This window comes from Battus philenor, unplaced genomic scaffold (assembly GCF_028537555.1).
Source record: "Battus philenor isolate CCGP_79_NKW_IND1 unplaced genomic scaffold, ilBatPhil1.0.hap1 SCAF_10, whole genome shotgun sequence".
Classification (NCBI taxonomy): domain Eukaryota; kingdom Metazoa; phylum Arthropoda; class Insecta; order Lepidoptera; family Papilionidae; genus Battus; species Battus philenor.
The window spans coordinates 417,014-431,373 of record NW_027181662.1 but is presented as its reverse complement, the minus strand read 5'-3'; the positions used below and the strand labels follow the sequence as shown (position 1 = coordinate 431,373).

Here is a 14,360-nt window from a genome sequence, read left to right as displayed (position 1 = left end):
CTTTTCGAAAGAGTTATTTTATAAGTCATTGTAATAGAACATGTTGTAAAAAGTTTATTTATTACCGACAATTCTTTAAAGTTTGTTCATATTTTTACGACTCTGTTATAAAGAAATACAAGTGACTAAACTCTGAGAGTCTTCATTAATATTTGAACAAGTTTCGGCGTCTCGCGACCATCAACTTAATTAAAACTTAAGCACTCTTATTAAATTTTAGATACTGGCCTTATACATAAGTAACCTGTTTTAATTTTGAACATTTATTGTGGCTAATCTTAAGATTAATAAAATATATATAAAGACAATAGATACATTACCCGACTTAAAATAGCCTAGTTTGTTAAAGGCTAGTCTGTTTTTAGAACAAAACGTGGTAGGAACCCCCGTAGCTCGATGCCTTATGTTAAAGGATGTCGTTAAAAGAAAGTTTAATGTAATTCTAGTTTGTATTAAATTGGATCCTTCTGCCATTCTTCTCACGAAGTACTACGTTCACTGTAAATGTGGATAATAAAAGTAGGGGATCATGAGAAGAATATCAAGAGCAGCGAGCATTAACAGTGGAGTCGCCGCGTATAAACCTAAGGAGCGGTACAGCGGTTTCGGTAGCATTAATACACAAGTTATCTGAATACAAAACACGTATATAACCCTTCTGTATTAAAGTTATCAATTAATTATTTTAGAGTAACAGTAACTTAGCTCGAAGGCTTTCTCAGGAACTTGACCTAGAATTAACTGGAAACCGCGGTGCTAAGTACGAGGCACAAGAGCTCCTTACAGCTGACATCGATGCAACCTGTCATATAATATGAGGGTACTCTATGGAGCTAAACTATGTACTGGTTGGCTGCTAGCGGATTTTGTGTTCCAAGTATTTTTTTATACTGGCCTCCTTTTTAAAGATCTCTCGTTTTCTTCTACCATGTGTGTGGCAAAGACGTTATAACTTGAGATAATTTTACATTTATGCTTTAATTCACTTTCTCCTTTTATCCTTTACAATCTATTGTTTTATAATTTCGTTCTTTCCTTTCATTCTTCACAATCTCTATTTTTATTTACATTCAAATCGTCTTCCGCGCATCACTTTTTTTTCTTCATCCTCGTTCCTAGAACACAATTTGCTACATTACTACAGTTTTGACTCATTTTTTCGATTTCGCCGTATTCCAGAAACCTAATGGAGGTCGACGAGTCTTACCTTCAGTTCCCAAAACCCCCCGGAATCACCAGACAATTAAACTCCATAGCCCGGTGCACGGGGGATTCGTTGAGTAGCTCAACTGGTTTAAACGCAAGAAGAACCTCTCTTGAGAATTTGTGATTAATATAGATTTAATAAAAAGAACAAAATACAAACAAGATACGGACGCAAGTTGTAAACCAGTGACTATATCTGTGATAGTTAAAATAAACCTGTGATATCTTAGGAATACAGAAGAGGAATGTAAAAGGAAGTCTGAACGAAATGTAAAGAATGTAACGAGTGATAGATATTGTGAAGAACGAAAGATTATGAGCAAAATAAAATATGAAGTACGAAAGAAGAAAATGAATTCAAAATCAAAACATGCAGAAAAAATTATTTACACTCGTAAATAAAGTTCCTATTCCAAATGTAGGTGTAAACGATTGGTCTCCAAAAACGGGGGCAAATAAAAAAAACTCCCCAGCCTGAGTGGAGCAGTTTTATCTTCGCTCTAAAATCTTTGTACTTTTAAGCTACTGAATAGAAAAGAACAGTTTTAACTGCCATTACAGCTAGCGGGGTTTTATTCACCTGAAAGTTTTGAAAAGTGTTATAAAAACTACGTTCTTGTGATGTACTAAGTAGTAAACAAGTTTATTCTACGAAAACTAGTAAAAAAACTATACTGCGTTATAAGTTGTAATTTTTAACAATGATACACACCGGGAACGAATCGCTTTAACGGTTTTAAGGCGTACTCGCAGGCTCTCCCGCTTAAAGCCTTCGTAACTTTGTTTTAAGTTTAAAAATATAATAATAAGAGATCTCTAAATGATTCCAGTTTCTGTCAAGTTGAACCAAGATTTTTTTTCACAGACACAAGTGAACAATGTAAATGATTTAAATCGGAAAACAATAACAATAAAGATTAATAAAAATATAATTTCAAGCTTAAAACAACGTAATTTAGTATATTATCTATCGACTATTTATGTAAATAATGTATTATCTAATAGATTCAGGCGTTACTTTGCGGAATTCCATCCTAAGTAAGAAAAGGACTAATATATAGCTACTTCCGCTATGTAGCAGTAGTCGTGCAATAAAGTGCACCGCCCGCAAATCCAAGTGGACTCGGTGTGTGGCACTAATCGGTTTAACATTACTCCTGAGGATGCCCCGTGGTGGGGTGAAACCCCATGTTGAGTGATTTAAAGTTGGTAGTTGTGTAATTCGCATTGTTTGCCGCATACGCATTTATCAGCAGGCTGGTGGACAGTGCACTTTATTGCACGACTACTGCTACATAGCGGAAGTAGCTATATATTATTCATTTTTTTACTAATAATGTATTACTATTGTAATGGTGAAATTAACCAACGCACTCTCAAACCACTCTTGTGGGTGGAATTTCGTAAAATCTTAAATTAGCTGGCCTTTTTAAAACGAATATGCCTATAAAATTCCAAATCTCTTAGTCATATGGTTGCAGAGAAATAGTGGTGAGTCAGTACATAGGTACAAATCTCTTGTATACAAGCTGATTGACTATAAATAGTAGTAAAAGCTTTTAAGTGTTGAATGTAAATTTGTCAACAATAAGTTAGAAAACTTTTAAACTTGTTTACAATTGGCCTATATAAAGTGATCACTCTGAAATATGTTACTAGAATTTATAAATGGAATGCGACAAAAACTTTTGGCAATACAGTTTGAATTCCGAAAACGCTTTTTGTTACTATACTATCATTACATTATTTATTATTTCTGAAATCATTTACATCTTAGAAAAATACTGAATCAGCTATACATTCACTCTTCTAAAGCTAATACACCTATAAATGACAATAAACACATATTTCTCTTATTGGAAATGCCTGATAATTTATGTCTATGCCCTTTAAATCATTTACACATATAACCTATGTAGTAAAGGTTTTTAGCAAAAAAAAAAACAGAACGCCATTCTACCTGATCGGTCTCCTAGAGACAATTGCTGGAGGTGTACGAGGTAGTCCAGCACTTTCGGCATATTCTGGAAGCGCATCACGTTACCATCCACACGGATCATCCGCTGACCTATGCCTTCGAACAACGGCGAGAGAAATTACCACTTACACAGCTTAACTAGTCAGACTTTATATCCCAATTTACTACAGACATCATACATATATATATATGTATACACGCTATGTCTCGTGTCAAAACTCTCCAACTACATGACGACTATGTGACACTCGCTAAATCACGTCGGGGTCACTATTAGTGAGCGTCACTATTGGTGAAATAATATAAACTTCTTACTGCAATTGGTATTTATTTACTATTTTTGTTTTACAGTTTTATATGTTCTACATTGTTTCATGATCATATGTCATTTCTGATTCATTTCGGTTGTGACATTTCGTTCCTAATTTAACTAAATGTTGCAGCTATAAATATTAGATAATATTCACTTGAGTATTTGGTTATTCGCCACAGGTTATTGATATTTAGAAGTAGGTAGTAGTTTGTAGAATTCAAATTGTATACGGAGGTGTAATTAAACGTCACCAAATTCACAGGGAGCTTGTCTCTGAGCCGGGGTATCTGTTCCGGGCGTCGCCCATCCCGGAGTGCTTTGGTACGTGCGCAATTCCATTTGTGATATGCCAGTGCTCGCTCGGCACTAACACTCGACCCGCCAATTACTACTAAAGTTAATCGATCCAGCACACTACGCAAATGCGGCGGCATATCCTTTTGTATGACACCTCAATTATACAACAATTTCATGTTCACATGTAAAATTCGATGGCTAACCAAGGCTATTAGCAAATGTATAGAAATAAAAGTTTGCTATATTAAAACTTCAGGCGCTGTTAAACGTTTTAAATTTTATTTCAAAATTGGATACGTTGTATATAACAAATTTTGTAATAGTTCTTATATATATATATATATATCTTATATATATATATATATAAGAATAGGTATTTTATATCTTTAATTTGTTATTGATTTTTTTGACATTTTTTTGGTGTGTTCTTGTCATTTAAACTTGGGATATTTTTGTAACTTCCTTTTTATATAAAATGATATACTTAAAGAAGGTATATATCAAAAATGGAATAAGGAATATATGTCTAATTTTTTAAAACAATAATCAAATGTAACTATAAGTGGTGATAGAATTCGTCAAAAAGAACGTAATTACCACCAACGTATTCAAGTCAAATATACGAAATTAAGATAATTGTTTTAGTAATATTTCTGTTTGATTTAAAATAAAGCTAAGTGATCATGAATTATGTATTTCTTTTTAATAAAAATGAAGGTCAATAATTAACTGTCGATAATCACTGAGAATATTAAACCATTCAATATTCATGGCGGACGGCGCCTGCGAATTCTTAGGAAATAATTTCCACTTATTAATATTCAGGGGAGATATTCGGCCCGATATTTTTACCGCCATTATCCGACTTCATTATTTAGACCCGGAAATATTCGTTCCGAGGGCGCATCCCGGGAGGGGATCAAGTCTCCCATAAAATTAAAATTTTCTCAAGACACCAGCTTAACGACGCTCGAGAATGGTCGTTTGAAACAGACTAGTACTGTAAAGCTTCAAGGTCCAAGGACTGTTAAACATATTCGAATTTTGAATTAATTACTGTCGTATATTTATTTAATACTAGTATTCCCCACTATGGTTGAACCAAGGTCACGGCTGCACATCGATTGTCCTGGTCTCAGGGGCCGAAATAACCTCGAGCAGTGAACAAGAGACGGTAGACGCGGTGTAGGCAGCACGAGATCAGCCTTTGTGGCGATTTTTAAATGGTTTTATTTAGTTCGACCCGTACGGAATTTATTTGTTTATTTATTTGGGTCAAAATTAGAAATTTTGCCGTTGTCAGATTGATCTGAAATTTGGTACACACATTTAATTTAGATGACAATACAATATGATAAAATCAATAACATTATAAATCTAAGATGGCCGCCGATACAAAATGGCGGATTACATATTTTTCCTTAACCCCCTCAATATGGGTATCAAATGAAAGGGCTACACTAGTAAAACACGATGATTATGTCAATATTTAAAATTCAAGATGGACGCCGTTCCAATATGGCGGACTAGGTACATATTTTTCCACAACCACCACAATATGGGTATCAAAAAACTGTTTAACTTAAAAGTTTTTTTAAATGTATTTATTGAGATTACCTATGCGTTGCAGTGAGCCTCCCACAAAGATATCATTTGAGTATATATCATAATCGCCACGTTTGGCAGGCGGTTTGGCGATCGCAGTGTGGTATTATGGTACGCAGAGGACGATGCTGTTTATCATCTGGAAACTTGTTTGTAAGCTATGGCAAGATTCTGAAGTATATTGTAAGTCTTATTAAGGGTTTATTACCTTTCCTTTATGTCTTTCATCTCCATTCATAGTGTGTTTGGTAGAAATGGCCTCGAGCGATAAGATATTGTACTACTACATAAATTATTAAATTATTGTTTATTATTTTTTGTATTACATAAGGTTCTTGATTTGTTTCTTTATTCACATTTTTGTGTGCAATAAAGTGTAAATAAATAAAATAAATGATATATTTTAGTCAATCTGGTATAACTTTAAAAGAAATCTCCCTAAATCCCTTACGAACCTAGTTACCTCTTATTACAAATATGTTTGGGCACTTTATGTCAGCGGCATTCAGAACGTCAAATAAAGAGTTAGTAGGTGCTGGCATATTATTCAAATGTGATAATTACTTTCCGTCATAAATACTTGCATCATAAACAGACATTATGTAGTTACATATGTAGTTAAACCATATATATGTATATATATATATATGTCTCGTAGCCTGAGCTCCGTTTATATGATCCATAAAATAAATTAAATTCAAACTGATAGTTGAATGACCCGTAATATTGAGTTCATTCAAGCTTCATAACTTCGAGAGGCGTTTGTGTCGAAGTTCAAACTGTTACCTACCTTGTAACAGCGTAATCAAAATTTCAAATTTAACTAAAGATGTTCAGTTTAATAGTTTGACTAATTAACCCTATTTTGATTGCTACTTAAACTCGAAAACTATCCTAGTTATTGATTAAACTACTAATGTATCAGAAATAAAAGTTACTGTTATTTTCCATCGTAAATTTTTGGTAATGGTAGGCCATACTTATATTTAAATTACTTTTTCTAACCAATGAATACAACTTGACTCCAGTAAGTCCAGGCCACTAGTCACATATATAATATAATGCCTGTATGAATATTGTACGATATATATTCCTAAGAAAAGTCATATCGAAGAGTGCCAGAATGCTACCCTACATCGAATGGACGAAACGAACTTCAGAAAATTCGCGTTGTGATTGTTTAAATGTCTTCTGTAGCTCTCCTAAAACTCTTGCGCAATTAAATCAAAACATTCTAGAATGGCGGAAGTTACAATAGTACAACTGCGCCGGCGTATTTTGAAAACCTTTAGAGTCGTTTGGAAGCATATTATCTATGTTTTGGAACACGTATTAACGATGTAATTTTTGAAAAGTAACTTAATTTTTTTTAGCCGAAAAAAAATTTTTCGTCAACGCACAAAATTTATTTTTATATTATTTTCAAAAGTATATTTATATGATAACTCTATAAAATTAAATTAAAAAGGACAGTGTTTTGACTTTCTGATCAAACATGTTACCTTGCTTAGGAGTTCTCTACGAGATCAAATCGAAAATGTGGATGTTTCTGGAAGAATGATAGTAACCAGCCCAGCGGATTGGCAAGTTGAGGTGGTAAAATACAGGTCATATAACGCGCAGAAGAATGAAAGAAGATATGCGACAGTGTTCAAGGTATTGGAGCCAGACTGTGATCCACCTGGTAGCAGAATGTCCCGCGTTTGGAGGGCTCCGGTACGAGACCGAATGCCGGATAGGAAAAAAGATTATATAATGGAAAAGGATGCAAGAGAGTCCGTCCTCAAATTCTTTAGGAAAGTTGCACAATACGTAATTAAGTAGTAGTAAGTTGAACATAAAATATTGTAAGTCTTATTATATATTTAATCTTATTAAGATAGATTTATTGAATTAAAATAAAAAAATGTAAAAATCCGTGAAACAAATTGATGTACATGAGAAAAATAAATAAACTAAATAAAGCTGTGATGCTGCAATAGAAAATACAACTAAAGTGTTTGAGGATGGATGGAAGGAATGGAATGATTGAGAAAGGAAGATTGAATTATGGAATGAGAGAAGGAAGAAAAAATATATTATGAAGTATGGAAGACGAGGTCGAAAATAAAAAAAAAATATTTGGAAGGAGAGGTCCCAATAGCGGAGGCCTCTTAAAAAAAATGTATAGGAGCGGAGAACACGGACTGTAAAGCGCAGCATAAAACCTTCACCCACAACGTGGACAGAGACCATGTTAAAGTCGTTGAAAGACGCTTCCAACCGAGTCTATTGGAAATTTATATAAGGCATTTAAGTCCAATAGTAAATGCACTTTGGCTGAAACAACGATAATAACATTTCATAAATAACATACCTTTTAACGACTATTCAAATGTTTAGTCATTGTTTTAGTTTTCTCTGTTTTTTTTTTTGTTTCATTTGTCTATGTCTAATTAACTTACTTTTAATTTGATTTAACGGCTTTTTTATATACAATTACATAAGCTTTATATCACATACACTAATTTTTTATCTATTTATGTTATACTATTTCTATTTTCCGGCGCCTGATGATCCGCCAGTGTCCGGTGCCATAGTTCCGCCAGGAAACCTCGTGCTGCTTTTCCTGGCCAGGACATCCTTAATTATCTGGTCTATGAAAGTGATCTCCGGCATCCCGTCAAGGCTATCTTAACCTAACCTAACTTCAAGTCGCCCAAGCGCCGCCCGTACTTCCCACAGCCCAGCACAGCCCACAAGTATAGCAGCTCCTCCTCCACCTCGGGGTCGCACACGTAGGCCGGAATCGGTACAGATACGAAGAAAAGAATGCAGAGAAATTAGAAAGCGGTGTCCACATGGAACACTAGAATTAACTATGCTAATTAAAAAACGCACGAATGTCTACGATTATTACAATTAGAGTTGTCGCAATCATCGCTACCGTAGCTAGACGTCTCTCTGAGACGACTCGACAACACAATTAGTGAAGCACTCGGCAAATTGGCTTACGTTTCAAACGGAGACACTTGCTGTACCAATTACAAGCGAGCATGCAGCGCCCGCTTTGATTGGAGCGGTAATGCCTCTCAAATTACTTTCACTTAGCGTCGAATAGCATTAGGGGCGCATTACGACCTAATCAAATAAGACTCGACCTATTAAAAGTAATGAAGTACGCCGTGAACACGTCAAGTCATCCGTGCTCGCGTATGTATGTGTGTCGTCGTGTAGCCTTGTATGTGTGTGTAATATATTCCACAGATTGTCATAAATTGTATTAATATTTATAATACTGTTAATTTATGTATATATGGCTGTTGTTACCATGTATAATCACTGTGAAATATGATACATTAATTATTATTTTTAGGAATGCGATCTGCCAAAAATTTTTGGCAGTACAAAATCTGCAGAGATAGCAAGCAATAAACATTTTTAATAAATAGTAGTGAAATTATATATTGTATTTTGTCTGTGTAGTTTATATATTGTAGTGTAGTGTAGATATACATATATTAAATCTCGGTTATAATATATAGGTATATCAAAAAGATATTTAGCGGTATGACCTTTTTATAGTTTGCTAAATAGAAATGCTTACCGAATTAAATGTTTGAATCTCAAAGCAATCCTGGTTGAAAATGTTCTCTTTTCTATTTCGTTCATCCGGGCAGCGCCGCAGGCGTGGTCCGGGACAACCTTTTGATAATTTTCATTAATGAATCCTATTCACGGGACCCGTACCCAGGAACTGAAGTCGTATATCGAAGTTAAAACCACGCTCGGTCACCGCCGGGCGTGCGTACCTGTAACACGCGCAGTAGTAACCACACGCAGCAATGTAGTGTGAATAAATCAATTTTCCATTATGCGGTCGGCGGTATATATTTTTAATATAAATTTACTGCTCGCTAATGGCGGCTGCAGCTTCCACGGTCGGTGCTATTAATCTAGAGCTATTGTGATTTATTGGCGCTGTACTCGGCCGCGCTGTTTGGCACTTATAATATTAGCTCATGTATTCATTTACTAGGGGCAGGGGTATTGGTTTCATAACTTTATTATTAACTTCTTTTTTTTAAAAAAGCTGTTTGAGTAGTTCAGAGGTTTAATGTAATTTCAAGTATAAATAAGATGGAATTAGCGGTATTGGGGCTTTATTATTCTAGAGTGAAGATCAAGAACTAAAAAGCGTACCCTAGGATGTCCAACGACAAGATGCACAGAAGATATTGTCAATGTCGTCGAAAGAGGCTTTATGTTAGCTGCTTTTTTGAAATGGTTATTGGAGACCTTTCGTTCCCCTATCTTATTTTTAGGTTAGAGATATATTTTTCTTTTTTCTCTGTCTCGTCTTTATCTGATTTTCGGCTCCAATATGTCATACCACAAATTTATGAAGGAGTTTGACATTCAGCAGGGGGTGTTGTTCAATTGAAATGATGATGGGTTCAAATCTAACGTAGACACTGCTGCAGTAAAAAATGGTATAACAGGTCATGACATATACCTGAAGGACATTGTTTCCAGTGAAGATGTTAACCATGGGAAGGTTATCACATGATTTGTACATACATGAAAATTTTAGGTGACTGTCTCTTAGAGTTGAAAGTAAAAGAAATCCTTTATTTATACAAACCCCTAAAACTGCGTTAATAATTCTTAGAACTAATTTTATTAACACAACCAATCACAATCTCTACTTTATAAATCACTACACGTGTCATCTTACTGTGGCGATGGAAGATATATGCGACCGAGAATGGTATATATAAATTCGAACGCTCCTAGTTTTCTAGCTTTTTTTAAGTTATTGTCTTGCGGATTTCGCGTTTTTAAGCTGTAAAAGCTTGAAGGCCAATAGCGTCCAGAACCAATCGAATATAGCCTTTCGAATATATTCACGACACCGGCGGCTGCGAGCATTTGCTCGCGTGCAGCCGAGGGTCAAGATTAGTCATCGCGTCACATCACTTGTTCTACAGTGACGTCATTCACACGGGTATATTCTCTCTTCAGGCAAATATTATCGTTGTAACTGGGATTCGATCTACCGTAAGTAGTAAATTTTTTTAGTGTTTTTTCAGTGAGCTCATTTTTTATGAAGCTGCAAAAAGCCAAAATGGCTAGCACGGTAACTACAAACATTGCAGCCTGTTAAAGAAATTTCCTTTCGAAGAGAATCGGTTGAATAATAAAAATGTTCTCATGCTTGATATAAATTTACAGATAAAATTTTTCGAAATAAAATTCCGCTTGAAAACTTCAAGTACAGGGATTTGGGGGAGTTTGTAGCGATTTAAAATATAAAATTGTCGGCAGTCGATGCTGCGAGCCGAGACTGTCGCCGGCAAAGCTAATTCAGCTTAAACCCGATTGTCCTTTTTTAAAATCGGATTACCCTTTGGCGCTGTGTTTGAAGCGTTTCTCACCCTGGCTCTCGTTTACCGGCTTTGCTATTTTAAAGTGAATTAAACAGCGGACTCTCCCCTTCCATTGGCCGCGCGATTTATTCCGAGCTTACCGACATTAAGCGCTATTTACAGGTATTCGGCGGAGCTTTTTCGGGATTTCTCTTAAATTGACGGCAATTCGGTCGTTCCATTTTTACTTAACGGCAGCTTTAATACACCTGGAGCGTTTTTATCGTCTGGCTTTGCTTAGTTTAAAAGCTACTAAAAATAAATATTACTTTACTGAATGTCACGGGTACAGTCTAAACTTTGCGAATTGAAGTGTAAATACGATATTCCACGACTACTATATAATACTAGCTGATCCCGCAAACGTTGTTTTGCAAAAAAAAAATAAAGTTCTTAATTAACAAATGTAAGATAAGGGTTGATCGTAGAGGGGTGAAAATTTAGGTTTGTATGTATTTTTGTATGCTGTATCATAATAAAATAAACACCAAAAAAATTGTCTAAAAAATTAAAAATAAAATTTAGGGGTGGACCACCCTTATCACTTAGGGGTATGGAAAATAGATAGTAGCCGATTCTCAGACCTACTAAATACGTATATAAAATTTGGTAAAAATCAGTCAAGCCGTTTCAGAGGAGTTCAAGTTCGAACACCGTGACATGAGAATTTTATATATTAGATTTAACTTGTACAACCTTACTAAATTAATGAAGTAAAAATTACAACAATACAAGGTGGTGGGTATAACTTTTTAAAACATGAATGTATTGCTGATTTGTCAGCAAAAGCTTAAAAGATTTCACACATATTTCCAATCAACTTTTGCCAATCTACAAAATGATAGCTGTGAAATAATCTACAATAATTCATTTTTTTCTATCGGAATGCGACAAGCAAGTATAACTTCTGGCAGAACAAAGTCTGCAAACACATTTAGTAAATTACGACGAATTTTTAATAATTGATATTTGATTAAGGTTGTCGTTTCAGCCCATAAACGCCCACTGCAAATATGCCTCCCCCAAAGATATTTATGGGCGATATACCATAATCGCCATACGTATCAGGAGAGACGGTGATCGCGGTGTGGTATTACGGTATGCAGAGTACATTGCTGCCTATCCTCTAGAAACTCGTTTGTGAGCAGTGGCAATCCTATGTTAAAAATGCGTGAAAAGTGTGAATTACATAAGGTTGTATCCCGAGTATCGAACCCGCGACTTATGATCGCAAGTCTCAATTCTGCGCTGCTAGGATATACCATACATTCACTGAGAGTAAATGAGCGATACATTCATCACTTAGAACCTTTACATCTTCTTTTTATTACTTTAATTTTTAAATTGTCCTGTATAAATAAAGAACTTATAGGTAGTGATAATTTTATGAAAAACAGCTTGCTTGCTTGTTATATTTTCCTTTAAGCGCTTTAAAATAAGTTACTTCATCGCTGGCACTGTGTTCACTTTTACAATTTGCTTCCTCGTAGTGCCTGAGAAATATCATGCAATGAACATGAAAATTTTGTCTAATTATGCAGTAAATAATTCCTTCTTTTTTTCTTTATTTTTTTGTTGGGATCTATATTAAGCAGACATTAGCGTCAGTGCCTTTATTTTTACATTTAGGTTTAATATTTCCGATTTTTTTGTCGTACATTTTTGTATGTTACAGTATTTACTACGTCTCTTAACCTACTTTAATAACACCCTAACAATGTTCAGTTTTTAAAATTACGTTTTGAAGTAATATTTAAAAATTTTAAATAAATAAATAACTTTAAGTACTGTACGTGTAATTGTGAGTGTTTAATAAAAAAAACTGCTTAATTTTGTTGTGCGTGTAACTTTAAAATTGTAATCACAGGGAGCCCAACTTGATTATTGATTCTAACAATTTGGACTCTTCTGGCAGGTAAAGTGATCACTGTGAAAGATCATGAATAGATACATCTCATCACAATCATGCCAACCATTAACTTAACCATCTATTGCTGCCCTCATCTGGCATCTTCATGCGAGCTTGACTATGCCATTGGCCAACCCATTGCAGAGTCTACCTACGTTGCGTCTGCCAGAAGTCACCGCTGCAGAAACTTCCTTCAATGACGTATGTACCCTCATACTGCACGACGAGCAATTCTTCGAGCTACGTAGAAAACCTTGGATCTTTTGCGTGATAGTATGAATAAATAAATAAAAAAGTCTGTTCCTGTCAATCCAAGCGTAGTTAATTACAGATGAGCAGTGTTGCGAATAAGGGACAGGCGTTGCCGATTCGGAAATGAATCGAATTTCCTCGCGTCGCCGCCGCGCGTGTTGCGTCACTTAATTAACCGGTTTTACCGATTAAAATTCTTAACATGAATTATACTTAAGTATTAAAATAAAAGGGGCAAGTTAAACAGTCTTATATTGAACGACTAATAGAAATGTAAACGGTCAGATACTGTGTAAATTGATTTAGATAACACATTAAATAAATTAATTTATGATTGTAAATATATATAAATAGGTAACAATATTCTACTAGGAAGAGATATAACAGTATGATTAATGTTATCTATTACTGCTATTAGCATAATATGCATATGATATTGTAAGAGGATGATAAATTATGAATAAAAAATTACTAAAAAGATAGTATATATACCACCCTGCTGTAGACAGTTCAACACAGTACTTGGTACTTACAACCTAAAGCAGTATCTTCCAATCCTTTTTCGCGCCATGTCCCACATAAGCCTTTATAAAATACTCACGCTCCCTATGTAACATACACAATTTTTATATCAAACCGAAAGAGTTAAGCTCTTGTCGAATCCATTTTCAAATTGCCCCATTAACAATAAAATTGCCACCCTGTTGGGCGTGGGCTTCTATTGGGAAGCAGTGTCCTAAATCAACTAAGTTAATACCATTAAAGTTATTACATTCATGGCTGAATACACGGGAATTAATGGTATCGGATCTATACTAGAAATTCATGAAATTTTAATTTTTTTTTTCAGTAATTCTAGATTTACATATAACAGTGTTATATCATCAACAAAAAAAAACTTTCGGAAAATATCTTGGAAACCAACACTTGTTTTAAGACAAGTAAGACATGGTGATTACAAATATAGAAACCGTTTGTCTCTATCACCGACCGTTGTTGAGATATTTGGCATTGACCATTTATATAATTCTTCTTTCAGACGTGAACCTAGCAGTTCAGCTTGACCTTTTGTTAGCGCCAGGTCCCGTACAAGGTCGCAAAGATCATCATTATTAATCAAATGAATTTCATCATCATCAGGATTGTAGTCAGAGTCTGCCATGTTGCTGGAAGACGAACTTTCTTCTTGTGTTGCATCATCGATTCTATAGATGTAAATGTATGTTTATGTTAATATCTTAAAAACCTGACGTGATAGAGAAAAACAGTTTTCAGATTTGTAATCAGCATGAAAAACTGCTTTAGAAAATGTAATCATCAAACAAAATATTTTTGGGTTGTCATTCAGTGTAATTTAAGTAGTATTAAATTTAGTAAAGGGCTTATGGAAGA

The 14,360-nt window shown here is 34.7% G+C and overlaps 1 protein-coding gene across 1 annotated transcript in view; it reads right to left on the bottom strand.

The window, feature by feature from the left end:
- Cad89D (cadherin-89D) overlaps positions 1–14,130 on the bottom strand; it is a 136,788-nt gene extending 122,658 nt beyond the window's left edge. Inside the window, exon 1 of the mRNA XM_068770036.1 lies at positions 14,016–14,130. Within this exon, the coding sequence (XP_068626137.1) occupies positions 14,016–14,130 (115 nt within the window). The remainder of the gene's footprint in view (positions 1–14,015) is intronic.
- Positions 14,131–14,360: the final 230 nt, after the last annotated feature.